This window comes from Neolamprologus multifasciatus, chromosome 11 (genome assembly GCF_963576455.1).
Source record: "Neolamprologus multifasciatus chromosome 11, fNeoMul1.2, whole genome shotgun sequence".
Lineage (NCBI taxonomy): Eukaryota > Metazoa > Chordata > Actinopteri > Cichliformes > Cichlidae > Neolamprologus > Neolamprologus multifasciatus.
In genome coordinates, this window is record NC_140449.1 from 27,871,882 (window position 1) to 27,898,725 (window position 26,844).

Below are 26,844 nucleotides of genomic sequence, written 5' to 3' on the forward strand. Positions count from 1 at the left end.
GTGACTGCCACACTGAGGTGTAAAGGGTGTTCTTCACTTTGCAGTTGCAATCAGTAAACATTGAAGGAGAAAGCATTCTGTTATTGCAAATATCACCTTTTATTCAGTGTATATTATGCAACAGTGTGTCGGTCTAACGGCATGATGACTGCAATTTGTGTGGTTTAGATCACGTAAGAGTAGCTAATGCAGCACTTGTAAGTGGTGGAGTATTTGTAGCGTGTTTTATGTGTCCAGATGTCATATGAGTGGTGACCCAATGCTTCAGCTGATGGTATAATACACAGATCCCCACAGCGCCATGGTGAACTACATAACTAGTTCAAATATTTTTCCTGTTAGTCCTGCTTTATCCTTCTACTCCTTCTGTAATCAGTTTACATTTGATTGCATAAGTTAAGGGGACTGTGCCTGAATTGGCTCCAGTTATATATTTTGCCTTCTCCTGTAACTGGTCTGCCCTTTGATTGCTTTGTGGATGCTTTTGGACCGTGAGTTTTGAACATAATTAGAACTGCATTTAAGTTTCTTGCAACTGCCTTAGGAAATAATTAATTTGGCAATTAAATAAAGAATCCATAAATATATACAGAGCCCGCAAATAATGAAAGTCTCATGTCACTGTTAGACTGCTAGAGAAAGAAAATGCCTTCCGGAGCTACAGTATGTTTCCCAGGGAAGGAAGAGAAATAATAGATTCTCCCATAAAGAGTGAAAAATGTATTTTATTAATAGAAAATCCTAAGTCCAGCATTTAGACTGTCTTACAGAGCAGAAATACAAATGTCCTCAATTCCCTCTTATTTTCTCAAATAAAGCCAAATAAAATGTGAAGCATTCAAGCAACACACAAAAAGCTGAAGATAGGAAACTCAGAACAAGTTAAAAAAAAAATCATCACTAAAAAAAATGTAAAAGTGAAAGTAGGACAAAGTTATTTAAAGTGACAAGTGAGCAGCTCATGGTTAAGGTCCGAGGACAACTGTATGCTCCAGTCACCTGCAGGTGAAGGTTCAGCCTGTTTATCTCTGCACAGTTAAAACTTTGTCACTGTGTAGCAGCACTAGAGTTTCCTCATGGAAACACAATGCTGATATAGAACAACAAATAAACAAAGACAGGACAAGGCCAGTCAGTGAGAGAAAAAAAAAGACAACTGCGTCTACAAAATAGGCTTTAACAGTTAGCATAATGCATAAAATCACTCCATAAACAGTTAATTAAAACATCAACATGACCCAGTGCCTTCTCTTTGTGCTGTTTGACAGTTAGTGCAGAATGAAGAAAACAGGAAATATAAGTTTCACAAAACATCTAGCAACAGAAGAAGCTAAGCCTGTTTTCCTGTTGGTTCACCGTCTTGATGAATGTTGGGTGGATTCCTCTCAGAATCCCCAGAATCCCACTGACTTTGGTGGTCAGACTTACTTTTCCCAAACAGCCAACTGAAGTCACTTCTAGAGCTAATTCCATGCAAACACAATCTTTATATAACACAGGACACTAATACAATAGTGTTAGCATGCTAACAAGATGATTTTACTTTTTGGCTATTGCTAAAAAATGTTATTGTATACCAGTGAGCCTGCAAACTCCAGTGCTGAACTGAAAACTGCAGTTCCTCTGATGGCCACTTGAGGCTGGCTCCAGAAGACTTTCATGTTAAAATGTCCAATTTTACAACATTAAAAGCATTTTTAGCTCTGGATCAAATCATCGAACTGGATCTGAACTGAGTACTGTTGCTACTTTTGTATAAATTCATGCATGCTATTGGATAATATGGTCTCTTGTGAGATAGAGGCTGTCCAAAAAGTTTGCACTTCAGTTTTCGTGAGAGACGTTTTAGTTTAGTAAAGTTTGTTAATTAGCAGTAATTAGTGGATTTCTGTTTCAATGTATTACAGTTTATGGATACAGTTTGCTAACCAAGCCTGCTTGCTTACAACTTAGTACCATAACGTCTTGTCTAAATATGATTGGTTCAGACACCACAAAACCAACAAGTCAGTGGCCAAAACACTATTGTTAAAGCCTGGTAATGAAGAATCTAAAGACCAGTTGCTATAGTACCAGCACAAGTTAAAACTCAAGATCTTTTTGCTAGCTTACTCAGAAGCTTTAAAACACATCTCACTGTGTTTGCAGCCAGATTTTCTAAAAGGTCAACTCTTTTAGTCATTTATTTTTCCTGACAACTGTAGCAGTCAGTCTTTATGGTGGTGTTTCAGTTAGCATACAATATTAGTACGCTACTATGCTAAATGCTAACACACCGACCAGATGACGTTGCTTTTCCATAATGGTGCTGTTTGAGTGCAAGAGCAGCGAGTATAATGGCCCTGACAACTGTGTTAGGTTGAAAGTGAACATAGAAACAAAAGTAAATGATTTCTACTTTGAACAACCAAAACGTGATATTTACTTTATTTTGCTTAAAACAAAAATAAATCATCTCATAAATACACTCTGGGTGATTATGCTTATAAATGACATAGTAATAATTTTCTTAATAACATTTAATATAAAATTGGCACCTTTCTACACAGAAACTCAAAGGGATTATTCACATTTATCTTATAGATATTTGAAATTCAGACATGGAGCTCAGTGCAAATTGAGTAAACTCTATCATCTTGTTTAAAAATTGTCTGTAAAGTAAGCTCAACAGTCTGGGTGTTCTTTGGTTACATAGCTTCACTGACCTTAAAAATACTGCTGATGTGTTCAAATTAAATCTGATTCTAAAAAGTCAGCTATGAAAAAATATCTGTTTTATACTAAGGGGAAAGATAATTAACTGACATTTAAGTGAGATAACCCATTAATGCGATCTTGTAATACAGATTCCTGACAACAGTTTAAAGTTCTTCACAAAACCACAACTTTTCAAGTTGTGGTTTTGCTGGAGTTTAGCTGGAATGGAGACATTCAGATTGCTGATCAAGTTCCATAGCTGTAAACAAAAACCTTAGGCATGTATGTGGGTTAAAGACTGCAATAAAGCTGCTGTGCTTTGTCCTTTAGTTTCAGTTTCATTTTATCAGGAGTGTTGATAGAAACCTATCATTGATAAGAAGAGCAAATAAAGCAGAGGATTACCGAGTTCAGCGTTGTCTTTTTGTGCAATAACTGTCTTCACTCACTATCCTTGGTCCTCTTGACAGCTACGACTGCCCTGAGTGTGAGGAAGACCAAATTTCATCCTGAGAGTCCGAGTCCTCCAATTGAAAATCCTCTTTCTCAGCTCTCTGAGAGTTGCCTCTGGCACATGAAGTGACTCCGTTGATGTTGTTCAGAGGGACGTACGAATAATCCTTGCGCTCGGGAAAGTGAGATGCCACTGAAACGGCACGGCAGGCCTGTACGAGGTGAACCAGCAGGCTGGCTGAGAGGACAGTAGCCAGGGTGAGGGTGATGATCAGCCACGTTCGCCTGAGGAGTGGAGGAGGTTAGATCATTTCAATGATGAATCCAGAAGCCACATGTATCAGTACAAAGCACTCACTGGCTCACTGTAATGAGAGCAAGCAAGGTTTCCTTACAGTGTGCCTTCATTTTAAAACTGGATTTTACTGAGTGACTGAGTTCAATTATGTCCACAGCTGTATTTGTACTTGTGCAGTTTCTCCTTCTCCTACAACTTTAAACAGCTTTTCATACAGGAACTGACCCACTTGTGTGGCAGGGATAATATAAAGTTGTGGGAAATATGTGTATGTTTTTTTTAACATCAAATGTTTTGATTTTACTGTTACTTTCCACTTTTATAGTATTTTATAGTGAACCGCTAACAGTCCTACAGTAGCAAGATTTACTGCTGCAGGGAGATTTAATGCCCAAAGTGACAATGGAAACAATGTAGCTGATGGACATCAGTTGAGAAAACTATATTTAGACTATTTTAAAACATTTACTATATGTAAAGAAAATGTTATGGGTAGTAATTAAAAATTACTAATTGGATTATAAGTGTTGGTAAAAACCAAATCAGTTGCTAAAATAGCTGCTTTAGGGTTAAAGTGTATTTTTCCAATGTATCTAATTCCTTAACTAATTTGTTAGCCTTCTGTTTATGTAGAATATGTAGAATATAGTGTAATACATTTATCATTTCCTGAAGCACCTACTTATATCTTTATTACTTGTTTTATTCACCCAAGAGTCCAAACATTTTAGGAACTATTGTATATTACAAAATGCGTGCCCATTAAATGTCTGGTGACCAATCAAAACAAAAAACAAATGTCTAACCATTTCAGCTCCAGTGAATTTTACAAAAGAACTATGTGTGTCAGTTCTGTGTAAACAGGATTTGTACTTCAATCGCACTACAGCAACATTTTCCTTGCCTGAAGTCTTTGTTATGCAAACTTATATATACACATTAAAAAGCCTATAAGACTGTGGACACCTGTATACTTGGCTAGTGTTGAGACGACGCCGGTCTCTCCGATTCTTTTGGTCCTGGTAGAGATCACGCTGAGATGTTTCCATGTTTTACACAATCCTTCTATTACCCATTATTCTTACAGATGCATCTGGAGATCAGCACACTGCATTCCTATGCAGTCCTATGCTAAAGGCTGATCTAAAGAACTCCACACAACAGTTACAGTTATAACCCTCTGGTCTCCTCCCCCTACAGTAAACACCCCCACAATGGAAATACACTAGTACAGTGGCCAAGGGTGCTGACACTCTGACCCCCATCTCCTTCTATGGTAGTGCCCATTTACCCTTTGTCTGCCCCTCACCCTCAGTAACTCTTGCTTCATGCCCTGGGGGTGGGGGTTGATTGTCCTCCTGCCCTGCACCTCAGTTCTTTGTTCCCATCCCAGGCCTATTTTCTATTTTGTATCCTTACACCCATTACCACAATATTATAATGTTGCAAGCAATCACAACTATATTCTCTTTAACGTTGATGTACATTAAGGAATCTATTCTCAACACCAGCGGTCCTTTTAAAAAAAGAAGGGGGGTGGGGGGGCAGTTAAACTTATGTGGAAACCTGGTTGTAACCTGGCTGCAGATGTGCAATGGATGTAAATAAATTGTCAAGACAAGCAACTACTAAAGCTAACAGGGTGCAGTACCTCACTACTAATACATTGTATGAACAGTCTGCTTTTATTACAGTGGCTTTGCTCACTGGTTTGCAAAAACCCTTTGTGAAAGTAAACTCAGTCCCTTTATTCACTTAAAACTGAAAAATAAGCATTTTGTATTTGCACATAAAAAGACGTTAAGTGCAAATACAAATACTTTTCCTTGTCTGATAGTAAGTAGTGAGAGGAAAAAGCAACAAGCCGTGAGAAGAAGTCTGAGACATTTCTCACATGTGGCACACAACATGAGATAGTCTGCTAAGGGTTTCTTCTGACCACTAGAAACTTTCTGTCAGTACTGAGGCAGTTGCCTGGAGGAAGCTGCGTGCAGGACGACTGCTCACTTGCTTTAAAAAGCTACTTTCAGCTGCCTTCTTATTCACAAAGAGGTCATCATAATGTGGAGCTCTGCATGTTTGAATTGGCAGATTTTTACACTATTTGTGAGAGGCAGGTTAAAAACTGTTTAATATTCAATAAGACTGTGCATAACATTTGCATATATCTAATCAGTTTAACTGCCAGACTGAAAAGTTGGTGGTATTATTGTTACCGTGGTCTTGAGTCAGTATCTCCTTCACATGCTTGTTTGGATGATAAGGGACAGAAACAGTTAAAGATAACAGAGCTCCACCTACTTTGTCGCAGCTGATCGATCCCTGCCTGAAGTGGGAGTTGGTTTTGGAAAGTTACAAGAAATGAATGACAAAAACAGCCCCATCTGGAAGGCCCTGGGGGAAGGGGATTTCAACGCTGACATGCACTTTGACTACTGCTGAATATAACAAATTGGAACATGTCCAATTTTTTAACAAATAAGGTTTAAAGGGATTAGTTCTTTTTAAACGTGTCCTTTCCTACATAAGTGACCAAACATTAGAAACCATAGCAACAACTAACAATCCCTCACTTCCATGTGAAAAGTAATGAGGCCAGTGAATGCATCCCACCCCCAGAGTGTCTTTTACATGCCTTGTTTACATGTAAAAGAGAGAGTGTGAGAGAAAAAGCCAAATGCGGGTCTGGGCTGCTTCAGATGTTTTCTATTATTATTAAACTGAACTACAGTATTTAGAGCAGAGGAAAAAACTGGATCACTTATTAACAGGATCTGTAATTTTCTGTATTTTCTGAATACATAGCAATACCATATATACATGGAACATGGCCAAAGCTTTAGATTTCACAAACAGCTTTTTAAAAGTTCTTGGTTCTGTGTGCTGCCAGTGTGAGTGAATAAGAATTCTTGAACCTCATTCCCATTCATATTCCTTCTTATTTAACACATTAATACTACGTCGAGAGCTGAAATCGATGCTAAAAATAGTATCAAAATGGCAAAATGTAACCACTTTATTTTTTAAAAGGAAGACAATTTATTGAAAAGACCTCAAGATGCACAGAAGGGTGAAAGGTGACAGGGGAGGGTGGGTTAATGTTGTGTGACCTTTGACACTTACTCTGTAAAATAAGGCCGCTCTCTGTAAGCGTCTTCTTCTCGCCTCCAAGATATAAACATCTTTCTAGCCAGGCAGTGTCCAGCTATGGTGAGGTGAGGAAAAAGAACAAGAGACAAGTAAATGACAGAGGACACTGGCCGTGGCTGGTCAGTGTTTTTAATCCCATCCTGCATGAAAAGGTAATTTTCTAACCCAGACTTCAGCCACAATTACACTGGCTGCTCCACCAGTAATTGAAATCTCCACAGCCAAACCTTGGATTTCAAATTGGTGTTTTTCCAAATAGAGCAGCATGGCCTACTTTTATATCAGCTCTGTGTGAAATTTAACCTACAGGCTGTCACCATTAAAGGGATACTGGAGTAGTTATTAGCAGCTCAGGTTTCCAGCGCAGTTATAGATATTCAGACTATCACTGATGTAGTTGGACATGTAAATCAGTAATCAGAAACAAAGGCAAGAAATCAAAGATAATTATATGCAAGTCACACTAAATTTTGCCAACTTATGACTCTTAGAAAAAGTATTTCTGAATTAAGTCTCCCACTCCTGTGCACCTCTGGGGAGAGGTTTGTGTTTCTGTGTTGGCTTTGTGCACACGATGCCTGCTACAGACCTCATCTCATAAGTTATTGTTGGATAAAATATTGCATCGACCAATGAGTTAAACTGCTTAGAGAGACGTATTTGAATATTAATTTACTACGTCTTTAACACTGATATCATAAGTCAACTTTGGAAAATGTTAACAGAATCAGTTGAAGACAGTATTTAAAGCTTCACGTTCTCCCATGTAGCACACAGCTTTAGATGTGTTGTCACGAGACTGAAAACACTGGAGGGATGGATAGTTAGAGCATGCAGTTAGGAAGGTAGGAAGGCCATTTGGTAGATATGAATCGTAGGTTTGTGGTTTGAACTTTGAACAGCGTTATCAGAGATAATTTTTTCTGTTTTTGTTGTTTCTATTAGAAACATAACAGAAGCAGTAAAAAAAACATCAGATAATTGCAGAAAGTCTATTTATATCATGATGTAAGTAAAATATCAGACCTGTCAGGCCACATAAACAGTGCTTTAGGTCACAAAAAATGGCATTTCTGAAAACTCGTTATAGGGTCAAGATTATCAGAAACTTGTTCTGCAATGACATCATGTAACATCAAAGGTGTGTGGCTTTATCACATTTTTATGTGTTGCTTTTGTGCAATGGTGGACGTAGACAAAATACTTTTTCTGTTAACGATATTATCTGCATTTTTTTAAGAATGCGGACACATGCGCACAAATGCAAATGCAAGACTCGCTTCTTCCTCTATGCACCATCTTTTGTTTATATAATAACTTCCTGCCCCAGGCGTCTGATTGGCCAGGATTTCTATACAGTTATGGTCATATTACCATCTGTTGCTGCTATGGTATGCTCTTCACAGCCCTTGACACTGTGTTTTAATATGTTCGTGTGGGTGGAAATATTTTTCAAAATGGTGCTTGAGAGGATAGGATTTAAGGGAAAAAAAAGGAAAGCTGAAAACTCCCCACAAAAAACAACACCAATGATAATGATAACATTAAAGGGTATAATGTAATACAAGTAGAGTGCAAAGTGGAATTAAAGCCTCTTTCAAATAAACAATGATTGAACATTACTAACTTTTATGAGGATATTCACTGTACTAGTTTTGGCTACATGTACCTAATATTCTGAAAACAGATTGTAGAGCAGAAAGACATAACCGTATGAGTTACAGTGGAAAGTTTTGAGAGCTGACATGCAGGTGAGTAACATTTCCAGTCCTCCTAGATGAGCTGACACGGTGCTCCTCTGTTTAGACAGACGGCAACAAAGACAGAGCTGCTTCTACATCTGCTCTCTGCAAATATTGAATCATTTGCTCATGTGAGAATATGCACACTTCAACACAATGATAAACACCATCTCTGCCTTTTCTCCTCAGGCACACACATACTGAAGCTGATTTACATAGTGTCACATTACTTTAGTGTCTCCTCTCACACTGACTGTTTTTCTCACACATATTCTTTCTTACACTATGTTCACTGTGTGAGTATCTCACCCTACTTTAAGGAGATGGGATAGAGAATGACTGAATCAACAAATGGAAATTTATTTGAAACAAAGTAACCAGCTGTAGGGACTGACAGCTGGTTAATGTGTACATGTGTAGTCCTTATGGGCAGCAGGCAAATCAGTATTTAATATCTGCTCAGCTGTTTAACAGGAAAAAAAAAGAAAGAAAGAAGACAAATGTAAATGAGAAACACCACAGTGGGACTTCAGTTGCACTGAAACACAGTACAGATGACCACATTTTGAAATGTGATACAGTGAAACAGCAAAGTATGTTAAACAAAAGATTTGGTCTCCAACCCTGTGGAACCACATGCTTTAAAAGGTTGCTACTTGCTGTGATTTGGTCAGAAGGCATCTATTAAATAATACTTTAGTTCATCTTTCTCCGCTCTTGTATGTTGGCTGTGAATTTTGCCCAAAAGAAAGCAGGCAAAGGAGATGAAACTGAGTTATTTGCATCTTGTTTCACTTCAAATTCTCTACAAAAACAACCATAAATGTTCCTGCTTTCACAGCTCGCAACATAATTAATAATTAGTTATGGTGTAATGAACAGGCTAGGGATGAGGGAAAAGGAAGGAACAGAGGCGCTGTGCATAGAAAAAAAAATTCAAACTGTTCATTCACGTGAAAACCCCTGCAGCTAATCACCAGCTGCATGAGAGCTTAAGGACAGGCTTTCGTTCATCTCTTTACCTCTACCATCAACCACCATATGACCCTGTGTGTACAAGCAGTATGTGTGCCTATATATGGGTCTGCACAGGAGTTATTGCAGTTTTGTAACAACTTTGTGTGCATTCTTTTTATTTCAAGAAGTTCTTTTCAGTTTACTTTATTTTCAGTCTGATGGTAAAATTCAGGTAGAAGATATCACAATAGAAACACTTTTAAAATCAAATTGCCTCACAGTTGTGTAGACATCCATCCATCCATTCGCTTCCGCTTATCCTTTTTCAGGGTCGCGGGGGGCGCTGGAGCCTATCCCAGCTGTCATAGGGCGAGAGGTGGGGTACACCCTGGACAGGTCTGTCGCAGGGCTAACACATAGGGACAGACAACCATTCACACTCACATTCATTCGCACATTCACACCTAGTGACAATTTGGATTATCCAATTAACCTATCCCCACAAGCTGCATGTCTTTGGACGGTGGGAGGAAGCCGGAGTACCCGGAGGGAACCCACGGAAACATGGGGAGAACATGCAAACTCCACACAGAAAGACCCCGGCCTGATGTTGGAATTGAACTCAGGACCTTCTTGCTGTGCGGCAACAGTGCTAACCACCGTGCCAACGTGTTGTGTAGACATCTCAAATCTAAATAAACGTATGCACCTAACCAGCGGTTGTAAAAAAAAAAATTGTTTCCACTCCAGGCTTTATGTAGCTTTAAAAAAAATGACCTTGGTTAACTTTAATAACCTTGGTCTGTACCTGTGTGTAAGGTGTAGTTGGTGCCTCCTGGCAGTGTGGTGTTGCAGCTTCCTGTTTGTGGGTCACATGGACACCGATCCTCACATTGACACTCATGAGCACAGGACAGACCATAGAAACCCAGAGGACACACTGAAAGAAAGAGAAAAAAATGAAGTGAATTTACATTTTTTTAATATTTAAATAAAGAACAAACAAATTTAGCAAACTAAATGGTTCATTTTGTGACTGAAATGGTCGTCAAGTTGGTTTTTCTCTGTTTCTGTTCAATCAAGTTTAATCGTCGGATCTTTTAAATAAGTTCTGAAAAGTTTTAATACCCGTTTCATTTTTACAGCCAAAATAAAAGCATGAATGAAAACAAAAAGGTTATTGAGTGACTTCACTCAGACTTTTTTTGTGATACACCTGTTCAACTGCTCATTAATACAGATATATAGTCAGCCAATCACATGGCAGCCTCTCAGTCCATTTAGACATGTAGACATGGTCACAACAAGCTGCTGAAGTTGAGTATAAAACTGAGTATAAAAGTAGGGAAAAAGGCAGTTTGGTGCCACACTGGTGGATTTGCATATTTCAGAAAGAGCAGATCTGCTGGGATTTTCCCACACAAACATATGGTTGTCTGCTTTACAGAGACTGTTCTGAATATGAGAAAATATCCAGTTAGCAGTAGGGCTGGGCCATACCATACTGTTCACGGTAATACCGGTATAATGTTGAGCAACGATAAGAAAATGAAATATCGCGGTAGAATATGGGTAAAACGCGCATGCGCAGTGCCTTTGTTTTCATACGCACATGGCGGAGAATGAGAAGGACGAAAGCAGATCGTTGAATGAAACAGATGAACCAGAATTGGTTTGTAAAAATGTTGCAACTTCAGTGGTGTGGAACTGGTTTAGCTTTCGTCCATCAGATACACAACAAAGCACTATTTTTGGTAGAGCATGCTAGCGGGCCGTCATTATTACCGTGTTTTTTGGAAAATACGGCACCCTTAAAATCAATCCTTTGATTTTTCTGAAAATCAACAGTGCCCCTTATAATCCAGTGGGCCTTATGTATGAATTCTGGTTGTGTTTACTGACCTCAAAATGATTTTATATGGTACACGGCGCTCGAAAATCTGTCAAATGTTTTAGTACAACTTTGCTAAGCTACGGAGCTGCACCGCTTGATGGCTTGTCGGAGCATTACAGCTATCGTAGGCAGGAGCCTCGCAGAGTGATACCTACTGTGCTTCAACATAATATTACCGTATTGTGTGTGTATAACCTCTTTTTAAAGTTTTGTGGATATTATACATGGTTATGCTGAGGATATGTCAGCCAATTTCCACCGGAAATGCCTTTTGGTTAAACTGTCAGCAAGGAATTTGCATTTGCACTGTTAAATTTTTATATAACTTTAATGCACATAAAAAAACCAGCTGCTTGTTTAAGTGAAAATACATTGACTTTTTTTTTTTGCACTAATAAAGTTGAGGAGTTGTAAAGTATTTTGTCTAGTGTCAATTATATTGTCAGTTATATCGTTATCGCAAATTTTCAAATGTATATCGTGATAAATATTTTTGGTCATATCGCCCTGCTCTAGTTAGCAGTGGTTCTCTTTTTGAAAATGCCTACTTGATGCCCGATATGAGAGGAGAATGGCCAGAGTGCTTTGAGCTGACACGAAGGAAACAGTAACCCCAATCACCACTTTTTGCAAGCAAGGTTTTCAGCAGAGCATGTTTGAATGTTCAAGAAGTCGAACTCTAAAGCAGATATGCTACGGCAGCAGAAGACCACACTGGGTGCCATTACTCCTCCCAAGGAGAGGAAACTGTGCCTACAATTTACACCTTCTCACCAAAATTGGACAACAGAAGATTGGACAAATGCTGCCTGGTCTGATTATTTTTAGTTTTTGCTGTTACATTTGGATGGTAAGGTTACAATTGAAAGCATGAATCCATCTTGCATTATATCAATGATCTCTATTTCTGGTGGTGGTGTAATGGTGTGAGGAATATTTTCTTGGCACACTTTTGGCCGCTTCGTACCTGACCATGCCTTGAAGACCATAGTGTGATCCACATGTGACACATAAAACTACCTTGTATTAAGTGGTGTGAATTCTAGCCAACACAGCAAAGGTCTAGTTAATGATTTCCTTCTACAGCATAAATAAAAATGGATGGAAATCAAGTTGCAGTTCAACACATGTGACAGAACATACATGGAATAGTTCAACACAATAGTAAAGAAAATCCTTTTACTTCCACTAAAATTCCGAGTGACTTTCAACAGGTCTGGGTGAAGTGACATTTAGCATGCATAGCTCTACCTTGCTCACAGTAGTTGCCATGGAAACCTGGAGGGCAGGTGCAGCGTCCGTGGACGGGGTCACAGGAACCGCCATTAACACAGGAGCAGGTCTGATTGCAGCCGTCACCATAGAAACCGGCGAGGCACTCTGCAAACAAAAAAACAAAACAAAACAACAGAGACGTTTCATGTAAGGAGCGTGTTTTATTTTTGTGTCACAGGACAGCAATCAAACAATGTGTGAACATACATACACATTTAAACAAAATATAACACAAATGAAAAAAACAACAACATGTAAAGGTGCAGTGGGATGACCAACAGACCCACACGGGTGGGAAAAATGCCATATTTAATCAAACCATAACTCACCATTAGAGGCTGGTGTTGGTGAAAGTTAATGAGGTTGCGTATGTGTATAGAAGAACAAAAACATGTGTTTGCATTCTTGCGTACGTGTGATTAGATGAGGCTTTTGATTACCTTGGCTGCAGTTCTTTCCTCTCCAACCAGCATCACAGACACAGCCATCTGCAACACAGATGGAACAGACAGAAAGACATGAATCACAGAGGACAAACAATGAGTCAACAATCAGTGGGGAAAACAAGAAGTTTGATCTTTCACTTATAATAATCCCCTCTAGGCAGGCTTGATATATGACTGTAAATACTGTGCTGCTCTACGCTTCCACCACTCAAGTCAAACTGCAGTTTGTATCCGATTCTGGAGTTTGGAGCATGTCTTTACACATTGAGCTGATAATCATTGTCAGCTAGACCTCACATCTGTTAACTGGAGTCATCTGACTTTTTAATTATGTTTGTGAAGTTTGGACTTCAGTTTTGAAATTCTACATTTTATTAGTCTGTTACTTTGCACTACTTAGCTGATATCCATGTCTGCGGATTTCAAAAGTACTGTTTATTGTGGCAGCTTGCCAACCAAGCTTGCTAGCGTTTGCTGGTAACTTAGCACTCAACCCTCTTGTCCATATGTGGTAACTTCTGGGCCCAAAACACTCAAATAGCAGCAGCCAAAACGGTAAGACTGAGGTATCAAAATGTGAACAACACTTACATCATAGCGGCTACATCTTTTATAGACAATCTATGCTCCTACGTTAAGTCAATTCAAGTTCAATGTATTTTTATAGCACATTTTAAGCAACCTCAGTTGACCAAAGTGCTGTACAAGTTATGCAAAATATACCCTATGTATAACAGTCACAAAATTAACAATTATATATATATATACACACACTACAAATCAAATAAAACAAAGAAATTAAGTATTTTGCATAATAAAAGCCAGAGTACTTTTGGCTCCTCAACTAGACCCAAAAGCAAGCTAGAAAAAGTAGGTTTTTCACAGTGTTTTTAAATGATTAAGAGACTGGGCAGCTCTTATGTGAAAAGGTTTGTTGTTGCAAAGATTAGAAGCCACCATTGAAAAGGCTATATCGCCTCTGATTTTAAGCCTGGATCTATGATATCAAAGACCTCAGTGCTCAGCTAGGATTTCGCTGTCTCAAAAGTTCTGTTAGGTAAGGGGGCACCAAATCACTGACACTCTTAAAAAGAACCAATCAAATTTTTAACTGGATCCTGAAATGGACTGCAAGTCAGTGTAAAGAGGTCAGTATAGGTGTAATGTGTACACCTATCTGTAGGTCCTCTAAAAAGCAATGAAAGGAGATGTTGTTTTTTAAAAAAAAAAAATAGACCCCAAGAGAAGCATATATAAAAAAAAAAATGGATCCCAATAGAGAACCCTTAGGTATTCCTCAACCAAGTGTAGACACACATAATGAATACTGTCCTAAATGCACAGGGGAACTCCTATCTGACAAATATGACTGGAAATATTTAAAGGCTGTACTCTTAATACCCAGACATTGGACAAAGATTACTCTTAAACCAGCTGCAACTGCACTAAAAGCTTTAAAACTCAAATTCAGTACATCACTGATGACATGTTTACAGGGCTAAAGGTTTAGAATTACGGTACTATAAGTAATCCTGCTATTTTGCTTTATCTTTACCAGCACTTTCATACTTACTGGCAGTACAGATGCCATGGGGTCGGCAAGCTGATGGCTGACACACCAAAGAGTCACAAGCAGCACCCTGCCAACCATCATGACACTGACAGTGTCCATCCACACAGTCACCGTGCTCGCTGCAGTTTGCTGGCTGGCATAGTCTTTTATGGATACACAAGATGGTGGAGACCTTTCGCTCACAGCGCCACATGTTATCTGGAACACTGGGAGGGAAGGAGATGTGTTGACAGCATGGAAGGACAGAAAAAAAAAAAAAAAAATCAACCATTTATTAATTATCTTCTACACCTATATCCACACTTTAACATTAAATGTTGGAGAATAAAAAAGTAAGTGTAAAGTTTCACAAGTGTGAAGGGACAACTCACTCACCAATGATCAGATGGATAGCTGGCCAAAACGCCATTTTTAATATAGGTGGCAGATCCGCCCCCATCCAGATTAATGGCATTGATCACTCCATGCTCCTTCAGGAAATCAGCCATCTCCCAAAGACTCAAACTGTGTTAAAAAAAAAAGCAGCACTGAAAAAACTGAAGACAAACATTGTGTCCATAGAAATGTTGAGGACTTTAGTCATACTGGCAGCATGTCAGAATCAGTGACTGCCAAACAGCCTGGTGCATCTGTTACTGTTCTGTCTGTCTACATTTTTTTTGGTTCTGTGTTTGTAATTATGTAACTACCATGTTTCTTTCACAAAATCTTGTGCATGAGTGATTCAGCTTTGTGTATTGTATGGAAACGAACATGCATGGGTGTTGCATTAGCTTGGGCTATAAATTCCTTGATATATGCTGCTGTACATTGCATACTTATCCCCACATACAAAAACAATAAAACAAAACAGATATCCATTTACAAGAATATCTCAAATAACTGTATACAAACATTCAAACATCTTTGGTCAAAGATCATATATTTCAGACAGTAGAAATTACTTCTAAAAGCTATCTAAAAGCTTAGTCTCCAATTTGTCTTTTGCAAACAGTGTTTTTGATCTTGATTCTGTATGATGTCAACAAGGGGAGGGGGATATACTTAATATGGTCACCTCGGGTACACGGTAGCTCTGGGTGTGTGTGTCCACAGAAGCCCCCCTCTGTCATTTAAATCTTTTTTGAGAGGCAGTCATGCAGAAGACAGCTGGCCTAAATACACAGTGTCCTTTAAAGGAGAGGAGCTATCATGGTTTGCCTCAGACAGAAGATGACCTGGGGGCCTGCACCAAAGTCCATTATTTTCCACTGTGAATTATGCAAGCAACTCTAGTGGAGTTACAGTTTGCCACAGGTTTTCATGTGTCACCTGCCTGCCAAACTTAAAAAGAGTGAGTCTTTTCAAGGATTCAAGGCTAGAGAAGAAAAGAAAGGTGTGGGATGCTGTAGATGACGTAACTTTAAAATTGAAACTGTGACAACAGATGACAAAACCTCATCTCAGTAGTCTGCCTTAACTTTTGTTTTGTTAATCTAAATGGAATGAAACAACCATTAAACTCTGCAAATAATTAAGATTATGCAGATTAAGATAAAAATGATAAATGATAACTAAAGATAATCTCTTTAGTCCTTGGAGAGAAATATATTCTTGATCATGAGAGCATGCAGACCTGCTTGTGTCAGAATTAATACAAGAGAACAAATACCAAAATATATTGTTTTTCATTTACTCAGTATGATTTACCATCATCGTGGTGACAATGGCACTATAATATGAGAAATAAAGTATATACAAAACACAAAATCTTCAAAAGGCAATGAGTCAAAAACACTGCAGTCAAATATTTTCATGTTGTTGGCATTTAAGGACTTTATTTTATGTTCGGGTTTGTCTGGCCAAATTTCTAAAACAGACGCCTGATTATTTCACCAATCGCGTGTAGAGATTAGGCTGAAAAGTCCAAAAATGGCCACTGTACTGTGGATAAGTGGTTCTTCACAGTTAAGAGACAATCTCGCAATTCAATGCTAATCAATGCATCACATAATGAACTCAGAATGATTAATTAATTAATAATTAATGAAAATAATCATAGATTAAGTGTCTGACTGGCTGATCATCTATGGCAACCTCCACTAGAATTAGTTGAGAATTTCAAAGAACTAGCATGTCGTTCATGGAAACTAGAGGTCAGTTTCTGAGGTCACAGCTTCCTTCGACCTGACTTTTTCATGTTTTATTGAGTGGGAGGTGGCCCTATATTGAGCAGAGATATACAGAGGGCAGCAGACATGTTCAGACGTGTCCGATTGTTGTGCTTTTCCAACCCCTATCATAAACACAACAATAGAATATCTGAAGTCAGTGCAGGTCTGTGGGGTCACAGCATTAAAGGTGGAGGGAAAATTAGATCAATGCAATTGATTGGTGTATCTAAGAGGGTTAAGCTAATATAAGCCTGATAGTGTTATCGGATCTCTGTTTACCAGAACCCCTGTTTACTACATTCACTGTCAGCTTGTTTTTATTTTTCAGCCTCCAAATGACCTCGACCTGCATTAGTCCATCATCTTGTTGTTCAATGCTGTCCTGAGATGTTGTTATTGATTAAACTAATCTATAATTAACAGCTATATTTTGAAACAACCTTTTTTTTTGCATCTTGTGAAAATATCAGAGTTTGTGGACACATTTTTACTGTTGCTGCTTCTAAAAAAAAGATGTTTTGTTGTCAAAACAAACCTACAAGACAGGAAACAAGCAGGTCGAATAAGCTGTCTGTGTTCATGTGTGTTTTGTGTGTTTACACTTGAGCATGTGTTTACATTCGTGATGTGTCTTCTTAAGCCTTTTCCCACCAAAATACCTCTGGGGGTTTTGTGTGCGCTATGAGTTCAGGAGCCATCCCTGAGGGTCTTCTTTCTTTTGTTTGTTTCCTGGGGGAGGCAAAAGCAGATCTAATCCTTTGTAGGCTCTGGAAACTGCTGCTCAGTGCTAACTTGGCTGTTTCTGCTCAAAGCTGATTGGCTATTTCTGAACCTTTTGTCCTTGACGGCCAGAAGTCTTCACCTCTTCAACCTCGCCATTAACAGTGTGAAGTTTTACTGACTGACAACAAAACAACAATGCAGCAACCTTGCCTACATTTATAAAACCCGGTGCTATACCCTGGTGTTGTGACAATAATTCCCTCCATTTTTCTCATTGTTTTTATGGTTTAAAAAAAGAAAGTCATCAGAAAATAAAAACTGATCAGTAGGATGTTGCTGCAAAATGTTTGCGATACCTTACAGCCAAACCAGTACCTGTTGTGAAAAGTTTGAGAGGGTCTTAGGGCTGCTCACTGAGCCCAGATCAGCCAAAATGTCTTTGTTAGACGGTCGTTAGGTAATTTGTCAGCGTGATCTCTACCAGGACCAAAAGAATCGCAGAGACTGGCGTTGTCTCAACATTAGAAAGCCAGCAGGTGGAAAATATGCAAACAGTCAACATGTCATTTTCATGGTCATGTCAAGTCTTTCAATGAGCTGAAGTAAACAGGAGACATTCCAACGTACATGGAGGTTGTTTTTCTCTTCACTGTGTGTGAAATCGGTTCCTGGATATTAAATTCCCACTTGGGACATCCTGTGTTGACTCAAACACCAGTGAATCACTTTAAGCTAACAGGATAAATTGACTCTTTTCTTACATTTACACCCGTGTCTGCAGTTTCTTTTCTAATGGTTGGAGATTAGATAGCTTCCCACTCACTGTGTGGTAAATTTTAAAACAAATTGTTTCAATTTCATCACTACTTCTTGCTTCAAATTTCTTAAAAAGAAAACAGCATTGTAAACATTGTTTATCTCCTTTCCTTTTCTTACCCTCGTGCTTTTGTCTGTCCATCAAAATGAAACAGGATTAACCTTCCCTCTGCATCGTGGCCCACTGCCGTCCTCGCTGAAACTACATCCACAAAAGTGCGGAAACCCCCTGTGAAAATATGAGAAAATGCTTTTTTAATTATGATTAATTTACTTCTGCAGTTAATGCTTGTAGAGCCTACAACGTAATATGTAAGTCCCCAACGTTGCTGCTGGCATTTATGTTTGTGCTTGGTGCATTATGTGTCAATTACCTTGTGGTCATGTCCCTGCGTTTTATATTCCCTATTCCCTCCTGGGTCCCTACTCTTTGTTGTTTTTGGGGGCCAACATACTTTTCCCTCAAGTTCTACCATTTCTTTGTACACCCCTCACATCCATACTGATAGTTTCATCAATGTCCTTTCAGGAATTTGCTGACATTTGTGAGTCCTTATGTTGAAGCTGACATTAATATTCCTTATAGTGAGATGATGATTGTTATTCTCTCACTGATCAATTCAAAAACTGCAGTGAAAATTAGCCAGAAATATGTCGAGTTACAGTGTAGTTTATATCATAGGGTTTCCACTTAAGCATACATCCCAAGTAACAAGACCAAACATTTAACTGAATGAATGAAGAAAAAGCAATTACCTTTATTAGAATGACCAATAAAATTTGATAAAAATATTATGTTGTGTCTTTGCTCCAAAACAATGTTTAAAATCACTTTTTGTTTCAGTATGGTTTGATTTAAGGGTCAATCCAGGGTGCCAGTTCAGTTCCGTAAAGCTTTAAATACTGTGATCAACTGTTGGCTACAGGAACAAGGCAGCAGCTATTGAGACAATAAGGTCGTGACCTTTGAATTTTTTTCTGGGAGCCAGGTGCTCCAACACTTAAGGTTACTGTAAGTGTTCCCTATATACAACTAAATTAAGGCAAGCTGCATGACATTGATGAGTAATGTGGTTTTTGGCCATTACATTTAGTCATTACTAATATCTATCAGTCAATACTGAGAACTACTACTTATTCCAGCTAGCTGGTACACAGAGACATATAGTAGTGTACTGGCTGTTAATGGGCAACACATGAAAGGCTGCACCATGTCTCTTGCACTGCTCTATATTTTTCCATGTTATAAATTCAGCCTTGAAAAAAAATTATGGGTTGATAGATAAGGCTAAATAAGACAAAATAAAAATTACTTTAATAACGACTATAGTGGCTTAGGATTAGTTTGTTCTTTGTGTAAGACAAATGACTCTAGACGTGTCATGTTTATCATCTGGCGCCATGCCACACCCCCCTGTGTTAGTTCAGAGCTAGATTTAGAAAACGTGGGTCTACACACATGATAACAGCTGTTAATTTTAGTGAAGACAGAGAGTGTAAGCACAGACAATGTAAAAGAATTAGCTGTCTATAAATGTAAAGACATTGTGGGCATTATGAACAGGCCACTGGGTTATGCCAGTACTGAAGTACTCTAGCCAGTTAGTTACTGAATCTGATCGAATAAGCCCCAGACAATTCCAAGGTCAGAGAAAATGATGCTGGACAAGCAGAGAGTAATCTAAAATAAATTACCTCCAGATGAACTCTGTTTTTTTAACTGAAATCCTGAGAAATGTTCTTTTTTTTTTTTTTTTTTTTTTTTTTTTGGGGGGGGGGGGGGGGGGGGGTTACTGACGGGCTGGATCCTTTTATGTAACAGTTTAACGTAACCAAAAATCTGGGTTAGGATGGTCCTAATATCAAATTTTCACTATGCAAGTATCGAGGAATAAGACTTAATTTTACAGATAATACTGCAATATCCATATAACATTTAAAAAAATTCTACCAGTCAGAATCAACCTTTACTTTCATTTGCTTAACTTCAGTTAATAACTAGTCACCATCAATATCAGTATACCGTGACAAGATTTATAAATATCTCTATTTCTCAAATCCTAAAATCTTACGATTGAAAACCTTTATACATACATGTGGTCAAAGAAATGAATCCAGCTGGATGTGGATTTGCATCATTACCTGTTTCCTGTGTCTTGTTGCACTCGGCCTCAATGCTCTCATTGATGTAAATCTTGCCGCTTCTCAGTAACCACACCACCCCGCTGACTAATTGGACAAACGGATTGGACTGATCCAAAACGTCATCCTGAGATAGATACCTGAATGGTAAGAGGGGAGAAAGGAATTCAAAAAATATATAAATAATAAAATAAATATAATACTACTGTAGTACATATTATAATTTCATGTTTCTATATTTGATATTTGTGGTGATAAATAATGCTGGTAGGTAATCCTCTACTTTAGTCCAGGCTGAAATGTCTGACATCAATTTGCACAGTTTTTTATGCACCCCAGAGAAAACAAAGAATATTTTTTTACTTTTGTGTTACGACTACTAACAAATCCTCTTTTTTACCACTTTAGGTTCAGGCAGCTTTATTAACTTTAACAGCATTTCTGTTAACTTAGAGGGATAATGTTAAAACAGCATAGCACGGTGGTTCCCACATTTGTACTCGCTGTAGCTGTTTGATGCATCTCTAAAAAAAACAAACAAAAAACCCCCAAAAAAAACAACACAACCCACACACAGACATCAACACTTCAGTTATCTAACAGCCTATTAGTCATATCAAACAGCAAACAGCTGTTTGGACTCTGTACTTGATTTAGTTTAGTAGACAAAGGCTACTGAACTTTTGGACACTGTGTCTACAAAGAAAAACTGAGCTCAGCTCTATCTGGAGGTGTAAACAGCCCAACAGTCACTTCAAACTAGGACCCAAAACTGTCATTTTGTGGGCGAAGCAATGCGTCCTATTTTAAATCAGAGGTAGGTTTATTATGAGCTCGACTGACAGGTCATGGATGGCACAAAGGGCCCAAGCAGGACTGTGAGCAGGTTATTTTTTTTACTGAGGTCCACTCGCTCCCTGGGAGTGTGACCTACAACACAAACCACATCATGTTGCATCATGTGCATTTCTGACCTCAGTTATCAAACAAACAAGTTACATAGAGTACTTCATGGTTTAAAGATAGACGATGAGCAGATGTTTGTTTTTGTTCATCGAGGAAAATGTGGTGGCTTCACATATGAGTGTTATTTAACTTCTAGTTCAATTTTAATGTGAATCTCTTTAAAGTATTAATGTAAAGATATGCAGTTTTCTTTTTCTACAACAATTTGATGATAGTTTAATGTATTTCCACTGATTTAACATGCTACAATGATAAACACTAGTTAGATCAGTGAGTGATTCAGACATGAGCTCATCTTCTTTTGTTTTTCACATCAAAAAAAAAAGAGCATAGGTTATAAGTTATGCAAACAGGAAGTCACTGTATTGCAAAAGTGCATTACTTGGGACAAAACCTGAAAGAGGCCAGTATCAGAGGCAGAGGTGAGAAGATATTTTAGCTCCATGATGTCAGGTACAGATAAGAACAAAGAGGGAATGGAAAGAGGTTTGTTTTTATTCACGGTGTGGTTTCTGGCTGCTTGAAAACACTGATGCAACCGTGAAAGTGGGCTGTACCTTGTAAAAATAAATGCTGGCTTGTACGTTGAATATTGTAATCTGAGAGCTCAATCTAGCAGTAATTCTACAATTATTGGTAACTTCACATCGTGTCTTCTGTCCTGTCTCGCTCCCTTCACCCCCCCTAACTGGTTGTAGCAGATGGCTGCCCCTCCCTGAGCCTGGTTCTGCCAGACATTTCTTCCAGTTAAAAGGGAGTTCTTCATTCCCACTGTTCCCAAGTGCTTGCTCATACCAGGATGTTTGATTGTTGGGGTTTTCTCTGTATTATTGTAGTGTCTATGCCTTTAAATATACAGCACCATGAGGTGAGTGTTGCTGTGATTTGGTGCTATATATAAAATTGGATTGACACAAACATCTTTTTCCTTTGTTTTAGGATTTTTATCTTTTTAGGAAAATATCCAGCAGTCGGCCATATAAAGCACAGATGCCTGACAGAAACGGTATTTGAGACACACCTGTCAGAGGAGACAACGTGCTGTCTGTCTGTAAAACTGCATATAAAACATTACCTCACCTCGGATCACGTCTGGTCACGCAGATATCTTTGAGTATTTGGATGAACTCATCCTTTGTCTTTGGGGCTATGATCTAATGGTGAATCAACAATCACTGAAACGGATTTCTCTGTTTTACATTTTCAAGCCGCATTTCTTACCCAAACACTAGGCTGCCGTCTTTTCTGATTCCAAACTGGGCATTTTGCAGTCCTCCACTGTCCCGCACCACCCTGCCGTTGCTCACCACGTTTCCCAGACACTCCTTTGTTCCTGTATTGAAGAAACCAGCATTTTGCGCATACAGGCACTCAGCCGCTTCAGCCGTCTCTCGTACTGTTGCCCTCACTCTCATTTCGCAGCCGCCTGGCCCCCCTGGCTCCAACACGGACACCGTCCTCAGGGGGTCGTTGACCACTGTCATGTGTCCTGGTAAGAAAGCCGCAGCAGGATGAGGTGAAATTGAATCTTCAGTGATATATAATAAAGGATTCTTGCCAACACTTTGAGATGAAGGGGGAGGGATCAATAAATCAAACACCAGAGATTGATATTATTTTTTGTTCCTTTAACTTATGATGTCATCACTAACCATAAACAATTCTGGAGCTCCCCGGAATATTCGACACAAACAACTTGGTCTCAGCAACCGGCTGCCCGCTGCGGTTACTGGAAGCCCAGCTCTCATAGGTGGTGTTGCCATGAATGATGGGCTGACAATCCCTGACATAGCGATGAGAGTGGGAGGGGCCGTGGCCTTGTGTGTAGGGCAGCAGGATGTCATCGTCCATAGACTCTCTGCAACGAGAGAAGAGTTGTTGGTCTTAATTGAAAGTGACAAAAGTCAATTAGAAAGTGCCAACTGTGGCAGGTGTTGCATGCAAAAACATTTTATGTGTGTGTGGGTGTGCCTTTGGTTCCAAGTTGCACCCAAGTGTTTGTATATTAGAACTCTACCTATAGACAGACAAAGGAAACACCCTGTCTCTACACAAAGGCCAATGTAGAAATAACATTTCTCAAGTGAACTTAGTAGATAGTTGGACAATGTTCCATCACAATTCTTTCAAGACTGTCTGGAGACTGAAAAAGGTTTTACTGGGAAAAAAAACAGATAAATGAACGGACCTGTTAATCCCTTCATTGATATAAAGACATAACTGAATCTTTGTGTACGTTTTTGTGCAGAAATGCCAAACATTTTCTAGTTCCAGCTTCTCACAACAAAGCTCTGGTGCTTTGTTTTGTCATATACTGCCAACCTATCACATATCATATTATTCTGGACAGTTTTTTTGATCAATGCCAGCAAATTGAATGTTACTAGGGGTTCTTTGAGATTACAAAGGGCTCCATGCTTTTATAACCAAAACAATAATAATAATAAAAATACAATTATTGAAATCATTAGTAATCATTAGTTAGTAGCCAACAAATATGTGTTAAAAACAGACACCTCGACTAATATTAGATGCTGCAGTTTCGCTAGAAAAATAAAAGCAACAAAAATAACAAATCCTGATATCCACTGCACCAACATGCAATGTCAACAAACCCTTTAGTAGCTCAGTGTGTCCCATTGGCTCTCTGTGAGGAAGAAAAACATTCCCACATCTCCAAAAATAAGAGCTACAAAAACCCCTTCCCCTTAGGGACGCTGTGGAAATAAAAAACGCATTTGCGTGTTAATCTTTAAACAAATAAATCATGTGAGGACATATTTTAATGGAGCAAATTTCATCACAGCCTTAGCTGGTCAAATCAGTTTCATCACATGAAGGAATGTGTTTTCAAAAGTGATGATTTGTGGTTTCTGCTCCGGGTCATGCAAAAATAGTCCATGCGCAGCCTGTTTTTTTTCCTTCTAAATCTTCAAAGATCCCATTATTACTTGAATGTTAAACTCTTACTCCTTAATTTGGTTTCTTAGAATTCTTATATTCTGAAGTATATATACAAAACAAATAACTTGTATGTATGCCCACTGCCCAGTAAGAATATTTTGGCCCTTTTAACTATATTTTTTATTCAGGTTTCAATGAAACCAATAGCCTGATGGCCCAGAGCCAATAAAAACGATGTCACTGGCCAGCTGGCAGTTTTTCCACCATTTGAGTTTGCATGTGAACCAACCTGGCTGAAATGAACCCTCCCTACTGAGAACTTTTGCTGTAGCCAGTATTTTTTCCACTAAAAGGGCCATAAATGTTCTTTCTCAAACCACCTGTTTGGACCTCCTAACATCTACCACTAGTTTCTTCATTAAGGTGTGTTTTATAGTGTCGATGCACAATAACATCAAGTTGTTTTATACTGTAAGGTAAAGATCCTGCAGTATTCAGGAGAAAACCCTAACATTCAAGCGACCACCTATCAGCAAACACTTTGAGATTGTGGAAAGGAAAAACCCCACAACCACTTGGGGAAGAGAAGAGAAAAAAAAGCTAGTCCAACCTAGAATCTATTAACTAGTTTTCAGCTTAACACTGAGACAGGATGTCTCTAATTTTAGAGATATTGCTTACATGAAAAAGGAAGACCTACACATTTGTTTAATGTGAGCACTGAAGGAGATATCCTGGCAATAAGATTTCTCACAGTGTTGCTAGGTGAGTATCTGGTTAATTACATCAGTTCTCTCTGAATTTAGGAAAAGAAAATTACAGGACATCCAGGCGTTTATGTATGTAAGACGTGCCTGTAGCTTAAACGCGTTATCTGGCTTCACAGATAAATATAGCTGGGTATCAACTGCATAGCAAAGATTATGTATGCAGTATTACAAGCATGTATGGATAGTACTGCACATAGATATGTTTCAAACCATTCCAGTGCAGTTTCTTTTTAATACCAGCAGTATGTTCTAATCTCTGTAGTGAAACATTGTGGTCAGTGGATGCTGCAGTTAAGTCTAACAGGGCAAGCATAGAGATGAGTCCACTGTCCGAGGCATAGGAAAATAATTTGTAACCTCCACTAGTGCTGTTCCTTTGCTGTATTTAACTGAAACTCTAATAATATTATTTAACTATTTCTTGCAGATATCTTTAATAATAACAGTGCATTCATAATACCAGTTGAGCTGTGCTAGGAATGTCTAGAACTACTAGGATTTATTGTATAACCAATATATAACCACTGCAACCACTAAACACAGTCCTTTACCTCTTAATTAATTAATTAATTAATTAAATTAATTAAACATTAAAATATAGAATATAAAACTTTCTTATTGCAAATCAGTATGTGCATTCAAAGCAAAGGTGGTTCCATTTCAGAGAGTGTTTAATCTCTGTAAATTTTGTGTATTTTGGTTAATTTTAGGAGAAGTCATAACGTTTCTGGCTAAAAGAATGACATTCAGGCTTTACTTGCTACTGTCAAATATCAAAACTGATCCAAATTAAGTTTCAAGTTTATAATACATCAGCGCCGTCTTGTGGCCAATAAATCCAACTGCGTCAACATTTTTCTCCAACGGTCAACTTCCGTGTTAAATGAAACCAAAAACATGACGGCTCATCTTGTGACCAAAAGTTTGGGTTAAATAAATATTATGTACAGTTGCAATCACAGAAACACGGGAAAAGTTAAGTGTAAAGAACACTGTTAGTTAGTGTGAAGACATTCAATCGAGCCAACCACAAATGACTTACACGTGTTTGTTAATGCTGTTATTATTTATTATTAGGTGTATTTAAATAAGCACATTAAATTACGTACTGTATTTGCGGTTAATAGTGAATAGCCGCAAGAGTGAATAGTAAACTCTGGACTCTTCTGATAAGACTTTAAACATTGGACACTGTTGCCCAACAGCTGGCAAGTGACTTTACCTAAGTTTGTATGCTGACGTGTAGGTAATTAAACACTGTACATTAAGTCAACTTCATCCCGAAATATCGTCAGCCACCTACCTCAAGTGATTTTTTTAACCAGAAAAAGAAAATGAAGAAGACACGTTTCTTTTAATCTTTATTCTTGGCTAACAACAGTTAGTTAGCAGTTGACTATATATAACGGTTAGCTCAACCAGGAAGTAGCGCCTTACCGGGTATTTGTGGTCTGGGACAGCCGGACACAGAGCCACAACAGCAGCCAGACACACGTACATTTCACCGACTCTGTTGCCATATGAAGAGGAAAATTAGCCTGTCAAACTCCTGTCTCCTCCCGTGGATCCCACATCCTTATCAAAGCCAGCAGAAAACACACGACAGACCCCTTTTCCTGCTAAATTTCAAAATAATGGTTGCTATGTTGCACATCATTGTCAGAAGAATAGATATGAAAGTTATTTCATGTCTGTTTTGTAATATGTTCGTAAATCATTCAAAAACAAACAGAATCTCCCCTTATTTTAATCATCAACTATTTGTGGTAAATGTGAGTATAGGATACCGGCTCTTATTTTGGCAGCAGGGTCATGCCATATCCGGTGGTGTTACCGGTAACCACAATAAGTTCAATTGAATTAGGACTTTTATACCTAATTAACA

General features: G+C 38.5%; 1 protein-coding gene across 1 annotated transcript; it reads right to left on the bottom strand.

Annotated features, from left to right (window-relative positions):
- Positions 1-327: 327 nt before the first annotated feature.
- Positions 328-26,585, bottom strand: nagpa (N-acetylglucosamine-1-phosphodiester alpha-N-acetylglucosaminidase). The gene is made up of 12 exons (XM_085176578.1): positions 26,397-26,585; positions 22,938-23,143; positions 22,507-22,774; positions 20,320-20,459; positions 18,298-18,406; positions 14,861-14,989; positions 14,486-14,691; positions 12,907-12,954; positions 12,443-12,571; positions 10,106-10,237; positions 6,572-6,653; positions 328-3,435 (listed from the first exon to the last, which is right to left on the bottom strand). Exons 1-12 carry the CDS (start codon positions 26,477-26,479, stop codon positions 3,168-3,170), a joined length of 1,800 nt encoding a protein of 599 aa, XP_085032704.1. The 5' UTR covers positions 26,480-26,585; the 3' UTR covers positions 328-3,167.
- Between the last annotated feature and the right edge of the window lie 259 nt (positions 26,586-26,844).